Below are 21,564 nucleotides of genomic sequence, written 5' to 3' on the forward strand. Positions count from 1 at the left end.
CAGATGGTCAAGGGCCCAACCCAATGCAAAGGTTTCAAAGTCACAGGCTGTCCAACCACTAGCCTTGGCTCTGCGTCAGGAGCCACCTTACATCTCTTTATCCCAGTGGACCGGCCTGTTTCCAAAAAAAAAAAATTAAGTGCCGCAGTAATAACTATGCCTTATGTTGACAACTTAACTTGAGGGTAATTGACATGCTCCAGTCCTATACTACCACCAGCAAAACCAAAACAAATCAGCAACAAAGACCTGACAGGGGAGACACTGTGACATAGCGGTGAAGGCATGACAGCAAATCATAGCTCCACACCTCATTAGCCTTGAGATCTTGGGCAGGTGCTGTAACATTTCTGTGCCTCAGTTTCTCATTTGTAAAATTACAGGCAATAATAAGAACAGCACCCACATCATGCAGTAGTCATGAGCATGAAATGAAATAACATGTACACAACCTTAGCATGATGCCTGACACATAGTAAGAGCTCAGTAAATACTATTATTATAAAAGCAAGGTACTGCCTGTAATCATCTATATCATCACAAAATATGGTTGCACCAACAATTTAACATCAAATTAACATTAGCACTAAGGTAAAAATATAAATGCAAGAAACTTCCCATTATGCTTAATGAGACACTCAAAAAAAAAAACACAGCAGTATCATGACAAATATGTCATAATAGTCTTCCTTCTTTGAGAGATTAAAAACTCCAAAAAGGTCAGTACCCTCTTTAAAGTGGAGCAAGAGCTCTGTGTGAAGGGGGACAGAACTTCAGGGACATATAAAAGAAGTTGCTTACATTAGAGAAACAAAAGTCTTCCAGCAAAAACGCCATTACTATAAAAAAAAAAAAAATGGTAAGGGAACGAAGAGGTGGTCTCTAATCACACATTTTTGTACACATGCTTATATTTGTTTCTCTTTTTTAAAAAAGCTAATACAAGTTAATATTGATGCCCAGAGAAAAAAAAATATATTTTTAAAAGCTAACCACGAGATAGACTAGCACTTATCAGTTACCTTTTTCTTTTAAATCCTGCTCAAAATGTGCAACGTGCAATTGCCCCAGTAAATTTTAAGTATGCTAAAACACTAAGAAATTACAAAACTCAACACCAAAATAATTCATGTGTTACAACCATAATTACTTCTATAGTTAGAAAATTATTATCCTCATAAGAAAATCCTGGCAAATTGCTTAAAACGTTTCCCTTCTGAGTGGATCTAGGAGGAATAAAATGAAAATTCAGAGTTCAGTCATTTTGATGTCTCCATGCCTAAGAAGATTTTATCTCCGTCAATTAGCTACCTGCAATAATTTTAAATGTCTATGCAATAGCCACATTTCTTTGGTTTGTGAGATCTTCCTTCCCTTCCCCCATTTTCATTTTCACAGATGTTTCTGTGGAATACAAAACGAAGGAAAGCTTTCTTCTTCTGTTTCTGTGCCCTCTGCTTTTTTAAGTCTTTGTCTGATCTACTCCACAGAGCTACAGCCAGAAAGAAAATGGGAAGAGAAAGTGGAGAAAGGAGGGTTTGGTTTTGCCCTTGGAAGCCACCATTTCTCAGGTGGAAAATAAGATTGTCATGCCATGATGACATTTTGCCTTGTGTCACAATGATTAATAGTCCTAATTTTTTCCAATTAGGGAAGTAATCGCAACCAGTCGATAGAATCTGACCAATCTTGTACAGTGTGGTCTGTGAGTGTTATAATTTCAACGTGGAATAAGATCTAAGATGATTCTTTTCCTTTTGACAGCTAAGTGTAATATTGTATTTCCATCCTTGAGTTCTTTTTTCACATCTGAAAAAGAAAAGAAGCTTTTCAGAAATAAATTATTTCCAAATCTGACCCTCTTCACAAATTGGCTTTCTTTGAATTGGTACAATGTGACTCAAAAAGGGAGTATGGGGCTTCGTTTATTCATTTGAATATGTTAATAACCTTGGCAATCCCTTAATAGGGATAGGGATAGAAAGACTTAGGGGAATAGAGTGGTTTTATATGATTTATAAACACTTACCAAAATTCACAGAACCAAATTCTATAGGGAATTGCCCAAGAGCATCAAGAAACACACAAGGCTGCAAATGCAGTCAACTGTTTGGCAGAAGAGAACACTACAAAGGGTAAATATCTCATACACTTCACCTTCAGTTACCTAAACACAAACCAAAACATTTCAGATACAGAATAAGACAGTTCCACTGATATCTAGTCAGAGGAGTGCCCAAGGAAATCTCTAACTTACAGTGAATTTTAGAATTTCAAGGAAACTTGGAAATCACCCTAAGAAGGCCCTAAGAGATAAATGCTTTCACACAGTTCAGACAGTTATTATGAAGGAACCAAAATTAGAACCCTAGGTTCTTACTTTCATAAGATAAACTTATGTTAATCCTTTCAAATAGGTAATTTATAGCATGATGGTATCAAATGGTTTTTTCAGACATGAATAGCTTTATTACATCAATATAAATGGTGCAAAATGTGCAACATGGCATATGTGCTCTGGAAAATACAATAATTCCATTACAACTCATAACCCCAAACCAGAAGATTTCTCTCCACCACCACTCAAAGCAGAAAGATATCAGCTGATCAGGAGAATTCTGACAGGAATTTCAACGTTTGCTGTAACAGAAATTTACCTGTGATACTCCAGTCTCATTTCAAGGCATTCTGCCATGTCAATGGTTTTCAAATTTTGGTTTTCGCAGTAAAGTTTTCCTGTTTTTTGTCTTTTAATGAACTCTTAGATAGAACCTCAACAACTGACATCAATAAAATCAGCATTTTATCCTAATCGATTTATATTTTCAAAATTTTATCTGCTCAGCATCAAATCAGTCAATGAGGAAGGACACTGATCAGGGTTCCTGTGAGCCCATATCACACCACTGTGCAAATCAGAGAGAGGACATCTCTCCTTCCCAGGAGAGACTTTCCCAAATCCAGCCACCTTGTGCAGAGCACATCCTGCAACACCATACGTGGGGTATGACAGATGGCTTCTAATAAAAAGTTCTAATGAATAAGGCTGTTCCCGTGAAAACAAAACTTTTAAATGGGAAGCTATAAATGACAACTGTAGTCTATCTCTTCAGCAGGCCACATATCTCTATATTTTGTTTTGGTTGCACAGGAGAGTGAAAAATGCTGTTTCTCGCCAACGGCTAATTGCGTATTTGGTAGCAGTTTTGTTTCTGTCTTTTGATAGTAGCTTGCCTTGCAATCTCAGGATACTCTTATTCTGAAAAAGCAGGGGTAGGAAACATATGTTGCAAAGTTGAATCACTAAAAAGTTGGAAATGCACCCCAAACTTGCAGGAAGTTTGCTAAAAATGTCTAAGATACATTGTTCGCCAGAAAATTTTCTACAATTGACCAGTACATGGTGACCAGAGCATGTGAAAAACAGATGTGCCTGAACATCTGGTGTTTTAAGCAGAGTCCAAGAGCCATATGTTATTGTGAAGACTTTACTTATAAACACTCTTAAAAATTTAGACCTGCCCATGCTGACTCAAATAAAATTTATTTTTATATTATAATTTATTATAAATTACAATTTCTTACGTAGCAAATATTATCCTAAGAACAGAAAGTACAAATGAAAAAAAAAATCCAGTCCTGTCTTCATGGAGTTTAGTGGTTAGCAGTAGGCTTCTTCATGAAATAGCACTCACAACTTTCTGGTTTTTATTCTCCATCTGGATTTTTGGATGCCAACTTTATACAGTCACAGAACAAACAGAACCATGCCATATGCTTCGGGATTTCTGTAGGTAATTTCATATACTTTTGACAAGTTCTGTCGCTCTGACAAATATTTGTCTTCGTCTAGATCAGCCCTGTAGGATGTGGGGGGCAGGCCCTGGCTAGTCTGGTTGACCTCATGTCCTCAAAGCCTGGTTTATACAGTCTGGACAACCTGGTAGACAAACTTAACAAAAAACTACAACACACTGAGCTTAGAGTTTTCTTCCTCATGCAAGGAACCCACTGGCTGTGGTCTCAATGATCGTTTTCCCCCTACATTTATATGTTGAAATCCTAATGCCCAATTGGATGGTATTAGGAGGTGAGGCCTTTGGGAGGTGCTTAGGTCATGAGGGCACTGCCTTCATGAATGGGATTAATGCTCTTATAAAAGAGACCCCAGAGAGTTCCCTAATCCCTTCTACCATGTCAGGATACAGCAAGAAGTCTGCAACCTGGAAGAGGGCCTTCACCAGAACCTAGCCAGGCTGGATCCCCAGCCTCCAGAACTGTGAAAAATAAATTTCTGTTTATAAGCTACCCAGTCTGTGGTATGTTGTTATAGCAGCCTGAATGGACTAAAATACCATTTATTCATTGATTCATTGATTTACTGAGCCTACTAAAAGCTAGCTCTGTATCACCCCCGCAGGAAATCAAAGCTGGACAGCACAGCATCTAGGGCTTCACAAGCCTGTAGCAGAGGTAGACAGGTTCAAATGGTAGTAACAAGAGCCCTGAGAGAGGCAGCTGCGGGCACAGATGTGGAATAAAGAGCAGTTTTCATTTCTGCCAGGAGGAGTCAGATATGGAAACTCTTAGAGAAGAGACACCACAGTTAGGTTTTCCAGGTAAAGATGGCAAAGGAGGATGGACCGGCCAGGCAGAGTTCCGGCTAGTGCAGAGACCGAGAGTTCAGAAGCAGCATGGCACCTCTGAAAAGCTCTACCTGGTTCCCTAGGATACAGCACAGGGTGCAGGAGGAAGAACTGTCTGATACGGGACTGGATTGCAGTCAGGGGCCAATTTAGGAAGGGCCTGGTGTGCTTTGAAATGACTTTGGACTCTATCCTGACTGCAAAGGAAACATTACAGGTATTTTTGTGTTTTCAGATGAAGCACATCAACAAAGTTGCTCTATAAAAAAGATCACTTGTGGTTAAAATGCAAGGCATGTGCTAGAGAAAGAAGAGACTCTAGGTAGGAGACAAATGAGGAGGCTACCACAGTAATCAGACAAGAGGTACCAACCCAGCACACCCAGGTTGCCATGGCATTGGATCCTTGGCCCTGCAGGACGAGGCTTCCCTGAGCATGGATGGGGCCCAGGTCCATGCAGAGCAAGGACTTCCAACATCAGAACCACCAGCCTCAGAGATTAGGGTTTTCATGGCTGCTCCAATCAATGCTGGTCGGCCCTCCCTTCTAGCTCTTTCTTCTAGTCCCCCCATCACTGAGAACTTGCATTTTGCTCCAGAGTTCCTCCTCGGTCCTGGTCACACTTGGCCAAGGTCCATCCTCATTCACAGATGCACATTTTTACTCCCTTCCTGTCATGCAGCCCTGTTCCGTCCTTGGCTCTCATCCCCCCATTCCCCCCACCCCTTCTGGTACCCATCCATCTCCTGACCCACCTCATGACGCCTCCAGCACCACTGTGCTCCATATCCCCCACCCACATGCAGGCAGCACATGAGGGGCCTGACCATGACCACCAGAGACTAAGGCTGAAGTAAAAAGACAATGAAGGTACTTATTTCATATAATACTGGAATTAATACAAGCATCTTATTCAAAAAGTAAAGTATGGTGAGCAATTTCTTCACCCCTGTCCACAGGCCCCAAAGCTGGGCCTCCAGATTCTGGCCATAGGCCTGTGTGTGCAGAAGAGTGTGGTACCATGACAGGGCCACAGGCTTCAGACCTAGATAATGTGTCCAAATCTCACCTTGAACAAATCACTCACCCTCTCTAGGTTTGCTAAGGCTTCAGTGCGTATATCTGGGGTCAATCACACAGGCCTAGCCCCTGATAAACATTCATTTTAAGGCTGTTTTTTCCTCTGCCTACCCACTCTTAGTTAATAGTGAATCCATCTTTCTTCCTCTGCCCAGTCTTAGAAGGAAATCACAAAAAAAGACAATCCATTGTCCAAGATACTTAACATTGGTCAGGTGACAGGAATGAATCCAGGGTTGGTGGGGGGCATGGGGCGGGGGGGAATGGGGGCGGAAATTACCCAGTAGGAAGAGGAAGAAGGTTTTCCAGCTATTTAAAGCACAGCTCCACTCAGGTGTTTATACTGGACAATCTCAGCAGCTGGTGACTCACTCTATGGGAAGTATCTTAAAAATGAAACCTCTATTCTTCTGGACAAGTTCTGAGTTTTCCAGGATATGAGACACTCCCTCCTCGGGGCTATTTCCTCAGGCTCAAAAGTGAATAGCATCACCATCCCAAGTCCTTATCTTCCTTTTAAAGCTTGAGGGAAAATATGTCTTAACCTTCACACTGATTTCTCTGTGATACGTTTATATACTGCCTTACTAAGTGAATATTTAAAAAAAAAAAAAAAAAGGATAACACCTACTTTGAAAAAAATGTTGTGTAAATTAAATAGAAAACTATGAAACATGTTTACCTTCTTCACCTGTCCAGGGACTCAGTTCTACACCTCTTCGTGTGCCCCCAAAAAGCTAGCATGATGCCTTATAGACAGCAGGCATACCCAATAAATAATCACCCAACATAAGTTTTTCCATCAATGTGTCATTAGATATGCCTTTATACTTATCACTAAGGAAAAAAAAATATGCAAGTAAACTCTTAGAGGGATGTACTACCTATCAGGATACGCATATTTAAGGACAGAAAATGGACAAAAAATTCCTCCAATATTGCTTTACTCTCCTCAGGGACTTGGCATTTACTCCCCAGGCAGGCCTTTCAAAAACGAAGTACACCTAAAGTGATGTCTCCAACCAAATTTCCATATAATAAAACGTCAACTACCTGTTCTAAATGCTAACCCACATGGTCAAAACTATTACCCCGAGTTTCTCATAAATAATTGTAGCAGGGAGAAATGACTAATTTCAAGACCCTACTTCTATTGGTTGCTTTGAAGGCACCCAAATTGATTTAATGACTTAAGACAATATGAGCAACTTCGCACAAATGCCATTATTCAAATAAACATATTCCTGGAGTTATCAGCAGATGACCAACATCAAACACTCTGACTCAATTAAGTCTGTGCTTCTGAGGGTGGACCAAGGGAGTTAGTTAGATCTCAGACCACAGACAGGGGCTACAGTGATTACACCTATTAAACAGAGGCTCAAGATTCTGTTTCTGTTTTCTTCGTTCCTCTTCCTACAGTGCCTAAAACTGCTCTAATCCATTGTATTAGTCAGCTCAGCCTGCCATAATAAAATACCATAGCCTGGGTGGCTTAACAGCAGAAATTTATTTTCTCACAGTTTTTGAGGCTGGACGTCCCAGATCAAGGTCCAGTAGGGCCAGTTTCTGGTGAGGGCTCTTTCCCTGGCTTATAGACAGCCGCCTTCTCACTCTGTCCTCACATGCCCTTTCTTAGGTACGTGCATGCTTGAGTTCCTGAAGAGAGCTAGTAAGCTCTCTAGGGTCTCTTCCTATAAGGACAGTAATCTAATTGGAACAGGGCTCCATCCTTATGACCTCATTCAACCTTAATTACCTCCTTACTTCAAATACAGCCAGTCTGGGGGTCAGAGGTTCAACATAAGAATTCTGGAGGGACACAAACATTCCGTCCGTGACACCCATAAATAAGCAGTTATTCCCCATAATTGCTAAATAAAACCTCTTCAAGTTCTTGACTCTCTACATTGATCAATTTCTCCTGCATAAATTATCCCAGGACCCACAGTCTCACTGGACAGAGTTTACAGACAATGGAAAGTGAGCAGTGACACCAACATTCATCTTCTAAACAAACACTTCTTGGAGAGAACAGTATTTTTATCTTAGATGATTTGTTTGAAGCTCTTTCTCAAAGAGGGATTAGGGCTCTTTTCCAAAGATTTGTACCCCACAGCCATCTGAAAACACAGCTTTGTGACTACTGGGAAATAAACAAAGCCGCAACATCACAAGTAATCAAGCAGGTATAGCAAGGAAAGCCACTTTGAAACTTTGGAACACAGTACTTCCTCGGAATAAATGAGAAACGAAATTCAGGCCTTCCAGACTCAACTTCCACCAGTCTAACCTCTAATCCTGAGAGGAAAACTCTATATAGGAAATAAAGCTCGGTTTATAAAAGAGTTTATATAATTATTTCTGATTACAAAAGCAATTCATGTTACTTTTTGGAAATTATTAAAAAGTAGAAAGTATAAAAAAACAATGCCACCTCTCAACTGTAACAACTGGTTGTAACAACACTGCAACATGTAATTTTGTATCCCAATTCTTCACTTCTCATAAGTATTTTCTCATTTTAAAACTCATTACCATAATTTTTACATAATTTATACATAATATTTCCTCTTCCAACTTGGGGCCAAGAACATAAATGGTTGGTTTTCTGAATCAACTTACATAAACTATGGATGGGACTATTAAATGAAATGTAGGATGTAATTAATACAAATATAATTTTCCTGAAAAAAAACAACTTTTACCTGTGTGTGGAATTTTCTAGGAATCCTCCTATCTTGTCATTAGTGTTTATCATCCAGATTTCTGGAGAAAAATCTCAGATATTTCTCCTCTCTTGGGTCTTTACAGAACTGCCTATGCATGTTTGGATATTCCTATTTCTTCGAGAGCCTGGCTAAACCCTAAGCCTGTTAACAAGGAAGCCCTACAGACTCTCCAACCAACTCTGGACACCCTCGGAGAAAGGCCAACAGGTTCTTTCCTCTCCCCAGGATAGTGAGTACTGTTTTCTCCAGAACCTGGGTGAGGGCTATTTTTAGTTGCCTCACAAACACGCATGCCCATGTTCCCAAACATGTTCACCTCCAGTCACCAAGGCAGACAGGATTCTTTCATTTTGGAGGAAAAAAAAAAAAAGAACCAAATCTCTACATTTCTGCTTAAAGATTTCAAGGAGATCTTTATGTTTAGATTAATGCCCAATTAACACTCTCATAAAATCGAACAATAAATTGTTTGGTTAAGAAAACGGTTCACTAGAACTTCCCTGGCGGTACAGCGGTTAAGACTCCGAGCTTCTAATGCAAGGGGCGTGGGTTCGATCCCTGGTTGGAGAACTAAGATTCCACAGGCCGTGCAGAGCAGCCAAAAAAAAACAAAACGGTTCACAACTTGGGGGAGTAATGGTTATCAAATTAACCCAGGAAGATGTGTGACTTTCATAACCAGAAGGGTTCTCACCAGCCTCCATCCCACCAACCTTCTCTTTCTGGCACACACACAGGGGACATGAACAGGGGTGGAAAAGAAATACACATGTGTAACTGGCAGCTTCCCAAAGCCTCCCATGTGAATGTCATGCTTTCCCTCTTCCTCCCCAGCTGAGAAGCAGCCATGTTTAGTTCATTACGGAGTGACAGACGCCTGTTTCTGGAGTTAGCGGCTTTCCTTCTTCGATAGGGATACAAATGTGATCACTGACTGATGCAACCTGGGTCCTGAACCTCTCTGCAGTACCAAGGATGGGGCTAAAGATAAAGGTGTGGGTTTGGTCCCACTTACAAGTCTTCCTTCCTGGTTGAAGTGCACAGCTCCAAGCCAAGTTCCCAGTGATAAGTCATCAGGTGCCATGGACCATGGTTTTTGGCAATTCAGACAAGATTATCTCTTATCCCACCACGTCGTTCTCTGTCACCAATAGATTGCAAGCAAAACTATAAAATCCAGCATGCTTTGTTACTGCCGTACTTCAAAGGTGCCTATAAAATCACATTTTTTATGAAGACCGCAGTACACCTGTCAAAGACAAAATGGTATTCTCCATAGACACCTTTCCATGCACCCAACCACCCACCTTCCTGCCCCAGCTGTTTCTCCAAGTGGTCATCTCTCAAGAAAATACAAAGATGAGATGGAACGAGAAGGACCATAGAAGCCTCAGGCGGTAAAGGACACACACCAAGTTGAATATATTGACCTGGCCTCGAAGGTGGTGACAGTGGGGAGGGGCAACGGGTCTTCCTGCCCAGGTCACTGAGGCTGCTCTGCTTAATGAGGGAAAGCAGAGGGAAGCCACCAATTGGCTTTCATAATGCAGTTCCACCTGCCTTGGAGAAATTCCTCCCGAATTTTGGCAATAGGTTTTCTGTCAGACTTCATTTCTAATATTATCAATGTTTGCCTCTTTGCGTACGTTTATCGATCTTTCCGTGGGAAGTAATGCAGGCTATATTAGGGGAAGGGAGCCTAATGGTATCTTAAGCTGGAATCCCTTATTTAAAATGACATAGTTTTCAGGAGTACAGTGGTATAACTTTAAGAATTCTAAATTTGACCTTGGGGTTCCTAAGAGTTATTACATATTTACTACACACACACACACACACACACACACACACACACACACACAGTCTGTATCCACAAATATATTGCTTTGGATATCTGAGCATTTTCCCATTTGTGGATGTGTATATACACCTATATGCTGTTTGAGGGATGTATAAATCTTGCTTATTGAAATATTATTTGTGGTTTCTGTTTTTCAACATTCTGTTGGGGAAATCTCACAAACATGCACAATTTGGCATGAGACATTTGCTTGGGAGAGAACTGTCACAGAAACAGAAATAGCTTATGCCTTAACCAGGCAATGCACTAATGGGAAGCAAGAAAAGACCATAAAATCTAGTTTCCTACCAACTCCACATGGACAGCTAATATTTCTTATTTTACAGTCCCCATACCCATATTAATAAAGTGCTTCAAGATGACTGTGCTTTGAAAATTTAGGACCTGTCACTTTAAAACTTAGACAAGCTGACTACATAATCACAGTCAATACAATTAATAAAGTGGATCACTTCAGTCATCACACACAAACCAAATGACTCTCTAATCATGCTCTTTAGTCTAGAACTTCTCTCCTTTGCTCCAGAGTGATATCCTATTCCTGTCTATGCAGATATGGCCACCTGAATGTTTGATGAGTATGGACAACGCTAGGCCATCACAAACTCTTAATCTTACACCATAAACCTTCCCCACCTACAAAAAGTCTCTGTCGTTGAACAGCACCTATGTTTACCCAGTTGTTCAAGCTGGAAACCAGGAAGACACTAAACTTCTTCCTTTCCCTAACTCCTCACATCCAATTACTGTTGTTTCCATCTCTTAAACAGCTTAGATTTATCCACATTTCACCATGCAGTATGGCTCACCGGGTTCAGGTACTTATCTCTCACCTCATCTACCGCAATAATCTCTCTTAGATCATTTTTATGCCACCCCTGTCATCCAAAAGCAACAATATGTGTGAATATTGCTCATATTTCCAACCAAAAGGAATTCTTAAAAAAAGAATTTGCTGGTAATCTTTATAGTCTAACAATTCTCATCTGTGCATTAATTACATCTTCTCTGTATGCTACACATTAACTACATCTTCTCTATAATGCTACACATTTTATGTAGTTTCAATCACTGTCTGTATTTCCTTTGATTTATTTTGTCACTTGACACTACATACCTGGAATGTATTTTAGAAATAGTATTATTTATGGAATTATTCCATTTCTTGACTATAAATACCCTGCTGTGCTGATAATCAGAAGTGATTAGGGCTTCCCTGGTGGCGCAGTGGTTGAGAATCTGCCTGCCAATGCAGGGAACACGGGTTCAAGCCGTGGTCTGGGAAGATCCCACATGCCGCGGAGCAACTAGGCCCGTGAGCCACAGTTACTGAGCCTGCGCGTCTGGAGCCTATGCTCCGCAACAAGAGAGGCCGTGACAGTGAGAGGCCCGCGCACCGCGATGAAGAGTGGCCCCCGCTCGCACAACTAGAGAAAAGCCCTCGCACAGAAACAAAGACCCAACACAGCCAAAAATAAATAAATTAATTAATTAATTTAAAAAAAAAAAAAAGAAGTGATTAAAGTATTCCTGTATTGGAATTGATGTTGTTTCACAGACAACATGGCAAGGAATAACTCTGTGCATAAAGTGTTGTGTCCCTATTGATTTTTTTTTCATGTAAACTTTGAGGGGTGGGATTACTGATTCAAACTCCTCCTAATGACTGTCATGTTAGGCAATACAGAATAGTGGCTAAGAGAGCAGGCTCAGTCTAAAACTTTTTGGGTTCCAATCCTAGTTCCACCATTTCTGTGTGACCTCAGACAAGTTACCTAACCTCTTTATGACTCAGTTTCCTGTAAAATATGAGTGATAACTGAACCTTTCCTCATGGAGCTGTCACGAGGATTAGACAGAAAACACATGACAAGCTCTCAGAACTATGCTTGGCAAATAGAGAGTGCTCCACAAAGGCTATTAAATACATATATTCATTTCCAAAAGGATCACATTAATATTCAATACAACCAGTAGGGTAATGCATATCAGTTTTACTGCAACTCTGTCACCAAAAGGCATTAACACTATTTTTGGTGATTCTTATTTACTTAGTAGATATCCAGTGTATCTTAGCACACATTTTTTTTAAATGCCAGAAAGTAAAACAGTTGTTCCTTAAGTACATTTAAATTGCTTAAATAAAAATAGGCTTGAGGAACTTTACTTCTTTATTTTTTAAGATTATATATACTCTGACCAAATAAGCTTACCAGTTTAGATTTTTAAGAAAACAAGTTACATGAGCTGCCTTGTTTATTCTACTAGTGGTCAACAATATGTAAAAGGGTAGAAAAGAATGGTGCTGGTAACCCTACAATTGGCAAGCTCATTAGATCTATTATATTTATTCTTCTGCTATAGTGGCCAGAGATCACTGTCAAAGGAAATTATATAGAAAAATCCAAAATTGGTCATTATGCAGTTGATCCCAGCCCTTGTCAAAAAGATCCTAGTAGAAAGACACATGTAATGTTAAAGAGACAATTTATACAATGTATCTGATGGCTTTGTATACTTGTTCCATCCTAAATGAGAAATATTATATAAAAAGACAGATTTTGACTTATATTGAAAGAAAAAAGTATGATTAAAGTTTAAGTTAAAATAAACACAAATACACATTTGCCAAAAAGCAACAACAACATCATGAATGAACTTAACTAGAAACCCAACAAGGTCTAATTCCAGTCCTTCCTGTTTCACAAATGTGGTATCTAGAGCAGTGCTTTTCAAACTATGGGTCAGGACCCATGAATGAGTCATTACATTAATGACAACCTTTCTTTTTTTAAGTTTATACATAAATTTATTTTATTGAGGTATAATTGACATACATTGTATTAGTTTCAGGTATACAACATAATGATTTGATATTTGTATATATATTTTAAAATGAAAAACAATAGAACATCACAGAAAGTATGAGCAAATATTGTTTCACTTATATGTGTGTGGGGTGGTGTTGGTGGTCTCAGGAAATAAAATGTGTTTCCTATTATGGATGACAGTTAAACAAGATTAAAAGCCACTGATCTAGAGTACAGGCATATCTCATTTTATTGTGCTTCCCAGATACTGCATTATTTTTTTTTTTTTTTTACAAATTGAAGGTTTGTAGCCACCCTGCAACAATGGTTTGCTTTTTTTTTTTTTTAGCAATAAGGTATTTTTAAATTAATGTATGTACATTGTTTTTTTAAACATAACGCTATTGCATTCTCAATAGACTACAGTATAGTGTAAACATAACTTTTATATGCACTAGGAAACCAAAAAATTTGTGTGACTTGCTTTATGTGATAATTCGCTTTATTGTAATGGTCTGGAACCGAACGCGCAATATCTCCAAGGTATGCCTGTAAGTCACTTAACTTCTGTGAAGTTGTTTCCTCATGTCTTAAATGGAAGTTATCATTCTACTTCAGAGAGCAGACCCAAGTAAAATAATTTCACAACATTTTTTTACCTATAAAACATTGTATTAATATGGTAAGGTTATAGCATCTTGGTTGGGTTTCCTTAGAGTTTAATGTTTCTCTGCTATATATGCTAACAGCATAAAGTCACTATGCTAGAAATTTGGACATACGGTAACAAAGATAATTCTGAAAATGAGTCTCCTAAGAAACTGAGCTAGAGACAGGAAAGCCTTAAGTTTCTTGAAATTTTTATTAACTCCTTTGTAGTACTTACCATACAGCCTCTGGGGAAAAAACAAGACTAAAGAAGAAAGGCAGCATCTCTGTGTTACTGTGGGGCCTCATGAAAGAATCATCACTTAGGAGAATGACCAAAAGGGGGAAACGTTTATAGGCTATTCCCACAGGAGGCCAGATCAAGAACGTCAGCTGCCATCCCACTGTCTGCACAGCCCTTCAATGGTACTTTACTTGGAGGTGTAAATCACTCCTCTTTGCTTCTCACTGAAAGTTTAGAATCCTGTGCCAGGCTCTAAATGCCACAAACAATTCCAGGCAGCACATCTTTATCTAGCTACACATGTTATCTGCACACATCACAGTACCACAAATAGGAAACATTTTAAGGCTGCTAGCTAACAAACTGAAAACAGCTAAGAGGAAAGGTACACTCCCTCATAACTCTCCCACACAGGCTACCATTAAAGCACGCTTCTGAAGGAAAAGACATTCTAAAGATCCTGTGTAAATAAGAGACGGTACCTCTCCTCCTAAAAATAGAAGGGGCTTTAAAAAGGAACAGAATTCCTACTTGGATGAGTTCAAAAAGCACTTCAGGATAAATGGAGGACAGGAATGTTTGTGAGTACTCAGTGATACTGGTACTATAATAATTCATTTTTTAAATGACATCCATGACCTTCAGATCAGCTTGTTCTGAGTTTTGTTTCTTGTAAGCCTCATGGATTTTTTGCAGTGATCAATCCAGCCCATATTCCCCCTCTAAGCTTAACTGGATTCACACATGTAAAACATCTGGCTGGATGTAGAGGAGCAGTTTGCAGCTCAGTAAGGCTACTGGCTCACCTGGGAATGCTGCATGAATGCCTGCTGAGCAAGGGAATATAGAAACAGATCTGCAATGGTCCTAACTTTCTCTGTGACTAATTCCCACCACTTTAAGGGAGGGGACAGAGGGTATGACAGATGAGGACAGGCAGAAGGCAGACAGTGGGCGTGAGGAAAGTTGCGAAGAGGTGATCAAGAATGCTTTAGTCATTGCCCACGGAGTTCCTGCTGGAGAATCAAACAGACTGAAAAAGCAAGCAACCATCACCTTGGTTCTGGCAGCTTACCAGGTAGTTTGCTTACCTGTGATCTTAGTTGAAAACCATGTGGGATGTGTCACAGCAAAAGTGTCTTTCTCATAACAATCTTGACACAATAGAAATGTCTTTCTTACCAAAGGACACACTTGTTTGGAAGAGCTCTACAGAATTAGTACTGGGAAGGACCTTAGATATCATTTGACCATGATGTTGAGACCCTGAAAAGTTAAGCAACTTACTTAAGGTCACACAGCTGGCAGCATTGTCTAGACTAAGACCAAAAGCTAAACAGAATCTCCCAAGATAAAATATGCCTATCATTGTGCCTACTAACATGTTTTTAAAGAGACAAGGTTCCCTATCACTCAGGACTCTAGCTTTATCACTATACCTGTCTAATTCCTTAGAACACTTAGGTATATGACTATGTACACATTGTTTTAAGACTATTCATCAGTTAAATGGAGGAGATAGTGCCCACACATCAGGTTTGAAAAGGAATTTCTATCTCTGGTACACCTTACTACAGGTATGAAATTTAAGTCATTTTATCCATGTTTACAATATGTTGCTTGAAACTGAAACACTAATATATAAAGACACATAATTACCTCATACATAACTGATGGTAGATAAGAAGTATATTAGAAATATACAATTTGCATGGAGACTTCAGGCACTCAAAGTCACAAAGACCAATTTATTTCAAAGAATGAGGAAAGTGAGTTACTACTACACCTGATATCAACCAAACATTTGTGCCCATAAAATATCTTTTCCTTAGTACTTATAAAAAACTAGACAAGAAAAGCACATACACTAACCAAGTTTATAAAAATAAATAAATCAATAACAACTTGCGGCATAGGCAGCTACAAATAGTGCTCTCCGTGGTGAGAAATAAAGTACACACATAAGAATCCTAGCAAAATTTTCACCACACACACACACACACACACACACACACACACCTAACAGATGGATTCTAAAAAACAGCTAAGCATTTCATAAGCCAAATGCTCAAAAATTAATAATAAAAGATGGTTAACATTCCATGTTATGTGTGGTATTGTATAAATGAGCACAACAGACCCTCCCCCCGCTTACGCCGCTCATCTCACTCAACCTTTTTCCAAATGTGTGCTCGTCCTTCCGCCTCCCCTACTCTGCAACCAAATCACAGCCACCCAAAGGCGAGGTGTCTGTTGCAGCCCAAAACACTTGAGTGATAACATCCAGTTTGCCATTCCAGGAAATCCCAGAGTATGTTTTAATCCTCTGCCCACAGCTTGCAAAGAAAGGTGAGAGAAGGGCTAATCGATAACAGCACCCCAGTTGTGACCTGGCACATAAAGAAATCAAGAAAGTTAAATCCCATCCATAATCCGTATAATTTAACACTTGGAAGAAAGCAACATCTGGGATCAACTCCAAGCGGGACAGTGTTACTGGATGTGTCTGTGCTTCCTGCACTGAGTGATAACCCGGTGACAAGGGAACACTCCAGGTCCTCACCAGTTCAGCAAAGGCAATGTCTTTTCCTAGCCAGGGGTAATCTACTCCAAAAAAGGGGCAAGTGAAGAGAAGGAAACATCTACTCCTTGCCAGTAGAGTGCCTGGCAAAGGCTCCCCTTACACTTCAAAGAGAGGGAAAGGTGGAACCCCTCCCCAAAGGTGGGTCCTGGACAAACTATTGTCTTGCTAACCAGTCAAAATCCAGAATGAAAGCTAATGTAATATACAGGAATGACTTTGTTTAAACCTTTCAGGGGACTCCAAAGTCCTATCCCCAGGCGAAGTTGGAAAAAAAAAAAAAAAAATCCCTGTAACTATGACTCCCTGGAAAGGCTTTCCAGATTTTTTAAATTACAGGAAAATGAATTTAGAACATAAGCAGATACCTACATATCATCTAAATCACTAGCTCTATACCCAATTAAAAAAAAAAGAAAGTACACCAATCAGCAGGACGGGGCATTATAGGAAATAGAGATTGTTAGTAAAATCCATAATGCTTTCTCTCTGTTAAACCTTCTGAGAGGTTATAATTGTATTTGGCTGCTGCAGGCTTGTCAGAGAGCCTGGCTTAATAGTCGCAACCTAAAAGGAGTAACTGCCAAGGGGCGACTCAGCTGAAATCAAACAACAAAAACGGGAACTGTAATCGGCCTGAAATGGAAGGAGGGAAAGGAAGGGAGACTCCTGTATTCATCAGTCAACATTAATGTCCTTTGTTGTTCACCTTTGCACAGAAGAGCGAGCGCTACCCTGCTCCTTTTCCTCCGAACACCAGTGTCTGGGTAGTCCTTTCCTAAGAGCTGTCTCCTTGCCTCGAAGACCCAAGCTTTCCGATTCCCTCTCCCCATTAACACTCCACAGCTGTCCTCCACCACCCCCACCCCCACACCGGGCTCACCCCGGGGAGAGAGGGTGGTCAGAAGTAAAAACATTGCTGAAATACCCGTTCCCCTCCAAAGACCAAAGAGCAGAGCTGCGCAGATGTTGAAATTTACCAATTTCCCCCCGCCTCTCAACACACACACTCGGTAACCCGGGATGGAAGGGAGGAGGGAGGCTCGGGCCGGACTCTGTCAGAGCGGCTCTTTCGAGGACGGTGCCACATTCCGCTCTCCGGGAATGTTGCAGGGAGGCAGAGGGAAGGTTTTGCGCCTCCCTTCTGTTTTGGGGATGTTCTCTCTACGCGATTGTTGTTGCCTCCCTTTCCACCCTGGGAAATAGTCACAGCCCTTGCCGTCTTTGGGGAAAAAGGAGAAGGAGGGAGAGGAACGCCGTTCGCCCTCTTCTTCCAACTTGACATACACACGCCCCGTCGCCACTCCAAACTCCGCAGGCAGAGCCCGCGGCAGGCGGACTGGCGGCGCGCTCCCCTCAGCCGTACGAGCGCTCCCTCCGGGAGCCGGTGCCTGGAGCGCCCATCCGGCGTTAGAGCGCGAGACCCCGGCGCTCACCCCTCTGCCCGGAGCTGGCTGGGCAAAGTCCCGAACCTGCAGCGCGATGCTAGGATTAGGCATTTCCAGCCGGGTGGAGAGAGAGGGGCGCGGGGGCAAGGACGCGAAATACGCACACGCTCTGGCCAGAGCGGAATAAAAGTTCGCCCAGCTGAGACTCACCCACGCCGTATTTCTCGTGCTCCGTAGGTATCCACATGGCTAGAGAGGGGTCCGGGGTCTTCGGGCTTTGGAATCCCCGCGCCCCTTCTCCGACTCACAACAATGCACAGCTCACGAGTAGCGGTTACAGCGCTGGAGCCCGGCGGCTCCGCGCGGGCTGCGGGCGCTGGGCAAGGTCTGCGCTGGAGGCTCCCGAGCCCGGCGTTGACACCGCGCGGCCGAGGCTGCGCCACCCGCCGCTCTCCCGGCGGCAGTTATTCACAGTCCTCCGACGCGCTCCCGGGGACCCGGAGGCGCAGTCATTGTTCTGATTCACTGAACTAAGCGAACACGCCGGGGCACTCTCGGGCGCACCCCCGCCCGCCAGCGCCTCTTCCAGCCCTCCCTGCCTAGCGCCCCCGCAGCACCCTGGGAATTGTAGTTCTAGGCCACTCCATCCCGGAATGAGGCGGGGAATTAGCGGCTGGGGGCGGGGATACGTTCCGCTCGCCACGTCTTATTGGCCCAGATAGTGACGGCGCGGCGTGGGAGTGGAGGAGACGCCGCGTCGATGGGGAGTTCATTTCCAATCGCGTTTCCATTGGTTCCGCGCCTGTCCGCAGCCCTCCCTTTTTTTTCTCAGCCGTGTAATGGCTGCTCCCAAGACACAGGGGGCTGCCACCCAAGGAGAGGAGGACGGTGATGGCAACCGTGGCGGAACTGGGGGTGTCAGTTATGAGAGTGAGTACGGTGCCTCTGAGGTGTCTTCCTTTCTCTCCGACCTGGAGTGCCGCTGACTGCTGGGCGGACCCTAGCTCTAAGGCCACCTGAGCACGAGGGAACCTCGGGCAGGGCCCAGCGGGACGGCGTGAGGTCGGAGGCGGCTACTTGTTGGGGGCTGTCTGGGAGGGAAGAGAAAATGGGATGCCATAGCCTCCGCAGCCAGGGAAGTTCCCTGGGCGTCTGTCCCACGCTTGGAGCTCCCACTTTTGCGCTCGCTGCCGAGTGGGCGTGAGTCATGTCACGTTCGTGCGTGGGTTATTGTAACTCTGGGATTAGCCACTCTCCTCGCCAGTACCCTACCCCTGCCTCGGTTTGCTTGGTTTGGCCTCGGGAGATAGGTTTTATTTGGGTTCGGGCGGATTTCCAGTTGCAGACTGGTTGGTCGCTGCTATCCACTCTACAGATTTTCTCAACTGCTGGCTGGAGTAGCCTATGAAGGGGAAGTGTGTGTGGCTCTCACAGTTTACCCCCCCTCGCTCGTTGACTGCCCCGGGCGTTCTCCAGGATTGAACGTGGAGCCTGGGAGATCTTCCCAGACTGGGTCCTTAGAACGAGAAGAAGGGAAGTGGTAATTTGCAGTCATGGTTCCAGAGAAAATCATCACAGCTACTTTGGCTTCACTTGACTTTGAAGTTGTCTTCTGATCCAATGTAGAGAGCAAAAATCACACTTTGAAAGCTGCAGGGGGATTTTCTTTAGAATTCCTAGTCCCATTCTTTTACCTTTAGTCTGTCTATCCCCATCCCACTCTCTTCTTTTTTGATTTGATCATTTAATACAGCTAGTTGCCTTTTTCTAATGGACATAGTTTGGGGCTTAAATTTGGTTCTCCGTCCTTGTTGGGGTTTTTAAAATTTTTTCTTTGTTTTTGCTTTCATGGTTAAATTGACATTTAGTCTTAAGTTTTTGTCTTAGCACAGAGATTTCTTCCCACTTCTTATCAATGGAAGCCCTAGCTTTGAAATTATTTCAGTACCTCTACCAAAGAAATCTTTGGCTAAGCTCCATACTTAAATATTGTGTTATATTCATACCCTAAACAGTTCATTTTGGGGTTGGCCATATAGTCAACTCTTATCTTGTAGTAACATGCTAAAGGTTTTCCATATTCTCAAAGTACCAGAGGGCTACCAGTTTAACATTTGAAGGTGAAATCTTTGGTGAATTTATCTCACAGATTAACTCATAAAAAAGAAATTTGGGTATGCCTTTCAAAAACATTGTATAACTTTTAAATATCATTAGTTATTTTAAAATTATAAAACTTTTCATCATAAACAGTTCAAACCATTCAGAGATGTGTCAGGTAAAAAAATGAAAGTTCCTGCACCACACACAGTCCCACTCCCAAAGTAACAACTCTTGGGGGTTTGGTGTGTGCTTTTTCTAATAAATTTTATATATGACACACATCTGTATGATTTTGATTTTTTTTAAATAAAAAGGGATCATTCTATGTAAGCTTAAAGATCTGCCACCATCCTTCTCCCAATGTTCTATTATAGACAGCCTTCCATATCATTATATTTGTTAATTCTTTTTAAGGACTGTGCCCATAGTATTCCATAATATGGACGTCCCATACTTTAACCATTCCTCTGTTAATGAACATGTAGTGTAGCTTTAGTTTTTCAGTGATGTAGTGACCAGCTTTATATACATATTCTTGTCCACCGGGTGTGTATTTCTTGAGGAATTTGGTCAAAGGTGACACATGTTTAAAATTGTGATGTCAGATTTTCCTCTTAACGGGTGTGTGTAGACATTCCTACCAGTAATAATATGAGTGTCCTTTTCTCCATGTCGTTACCAAGCTGTGATGACCAGTATTAATTCAGGATCAGTGTTTAGATGACCATTAGATTGAATTGAGTAACTGATAGAAAGCATAATTTTAGGTTCCAGTTTGTTTTCAACAGAAGTATTGAGCAGTGAATTTGCTGTATCTGTAACAAAAAAATTCCTCACCCTGGTTCAGAGCTGCCCATCAGTGATTAGTGAGAAGCAGTATTCTCAGTAATTTGTAGCAATCAATGGGAGAGCTTAATGGCTGATTTTTATGTCATTCTTACAAGGTAAAGTTGTCATTAAAAATTCCCTTAATACATATATACACTAATAGGTATAAAATGGATAACTAATAAGAACCTGCTATATAAAAAAATAAATTAAAAAATTTAAAAAAAAATTCCCTGTGTATCATTCTGTGACTTTATCCACATTCTTTTCAAAGCCTGCAAAGTGTGATACAAATTTTGGGTGGAAATAATGATGTTAAAAGTATGCATATTCATATTTTTTGTTAAGCAGCCACTTCAGTTATCAAGCATGTCTTTTTTAAAATCATTAATTTCTTGAAAACTGCCTCTTTTAAGAGGTTTCCCTCTAATTCTAATTAAAATGTCAATCTGTGTGTTTAATATTCTGGGACAGAAGGGACTAGGGAGTCTTTTTATAGAAATCTGTGCAATTCTACAAGATTTCTACTAGAATGAGTCGCTGGGCAGTATGCAGGCAGGTACGCCTTCCCTGAGGTCTGTGTGCCAGACTTCCTGAGGCTCCATCTCTCAGGGAAGCCCTCGCTTTCCAAACATTTGAACG

General features: G+C 41.5%; 2 protein-coding genes across 11 annotated transcripts in view; one reads left to right on the forward strand and one right to left on the reverse strand.

Moving 5' to 3' along the window:
• The window catches only part of DOCK4 (dedicator of cytokinesis 4), a 486,764-nt gene extending 468,165 nt beyond the window's left edge, over positions 1 to 18,599 (reverse strand). The window contains exon 1 of the mRNA XM_082399962.1: positions 18,202 to 18,599. Within this exon, the coding sequence (XP_082256088.1) occupies positions 18,202 to 18,238 (37 nt within the window). The 5' untranslated portion in view covers positions 18,239 to 18,599. The remainder of the gene's footprint in view (positions 1 to 18,201) is intronic.
• A 169-nt stretch (positions 18,600 to 18,768) lies between these two features.
• Positions 18,769 to 21,564, forward strand: part of ZNF277 (zinc finger protein 277) — a 165,357-nt gene continuing 162,561 nt past the window's right edge. For 7 of the 10 annotated variants that reach the window (XR_014246918.1, XR_014246919.1, XR_014246920.1 and 4 more), the window contains exon 1: positions 18,791 to 18,921. Coding sequence is in view for 3 of the 10 variants with exons in the window: in XM_082400093.1 (XP_082256219.1) it covers positions 18,831 to 18,921 (91 nt within the window). In the remaining 7 variants the exon portion in view is untranslated. Of the gene's footprint in view, positions 18,922 to 21,564 lie in introns of all 10 variants that reach the window. The other 3 variants (XM_082400096.1, XM_082400094.1, XM_082400095.1) reach the window with 3 other exon arrangements.

This window comes from Balaenoptera borealis (assembly GCF_965194805.1).
Source record: "Balaenoptera borealis genome assembly, chromosome: 7".
Classification (NCBI taxonomy): Eukaryota; Metazoa; Chordata; class Mammalia; order Artiodactyla; family Balaenopteridae; genus Balaenoptera; species Balaenoptera borealis.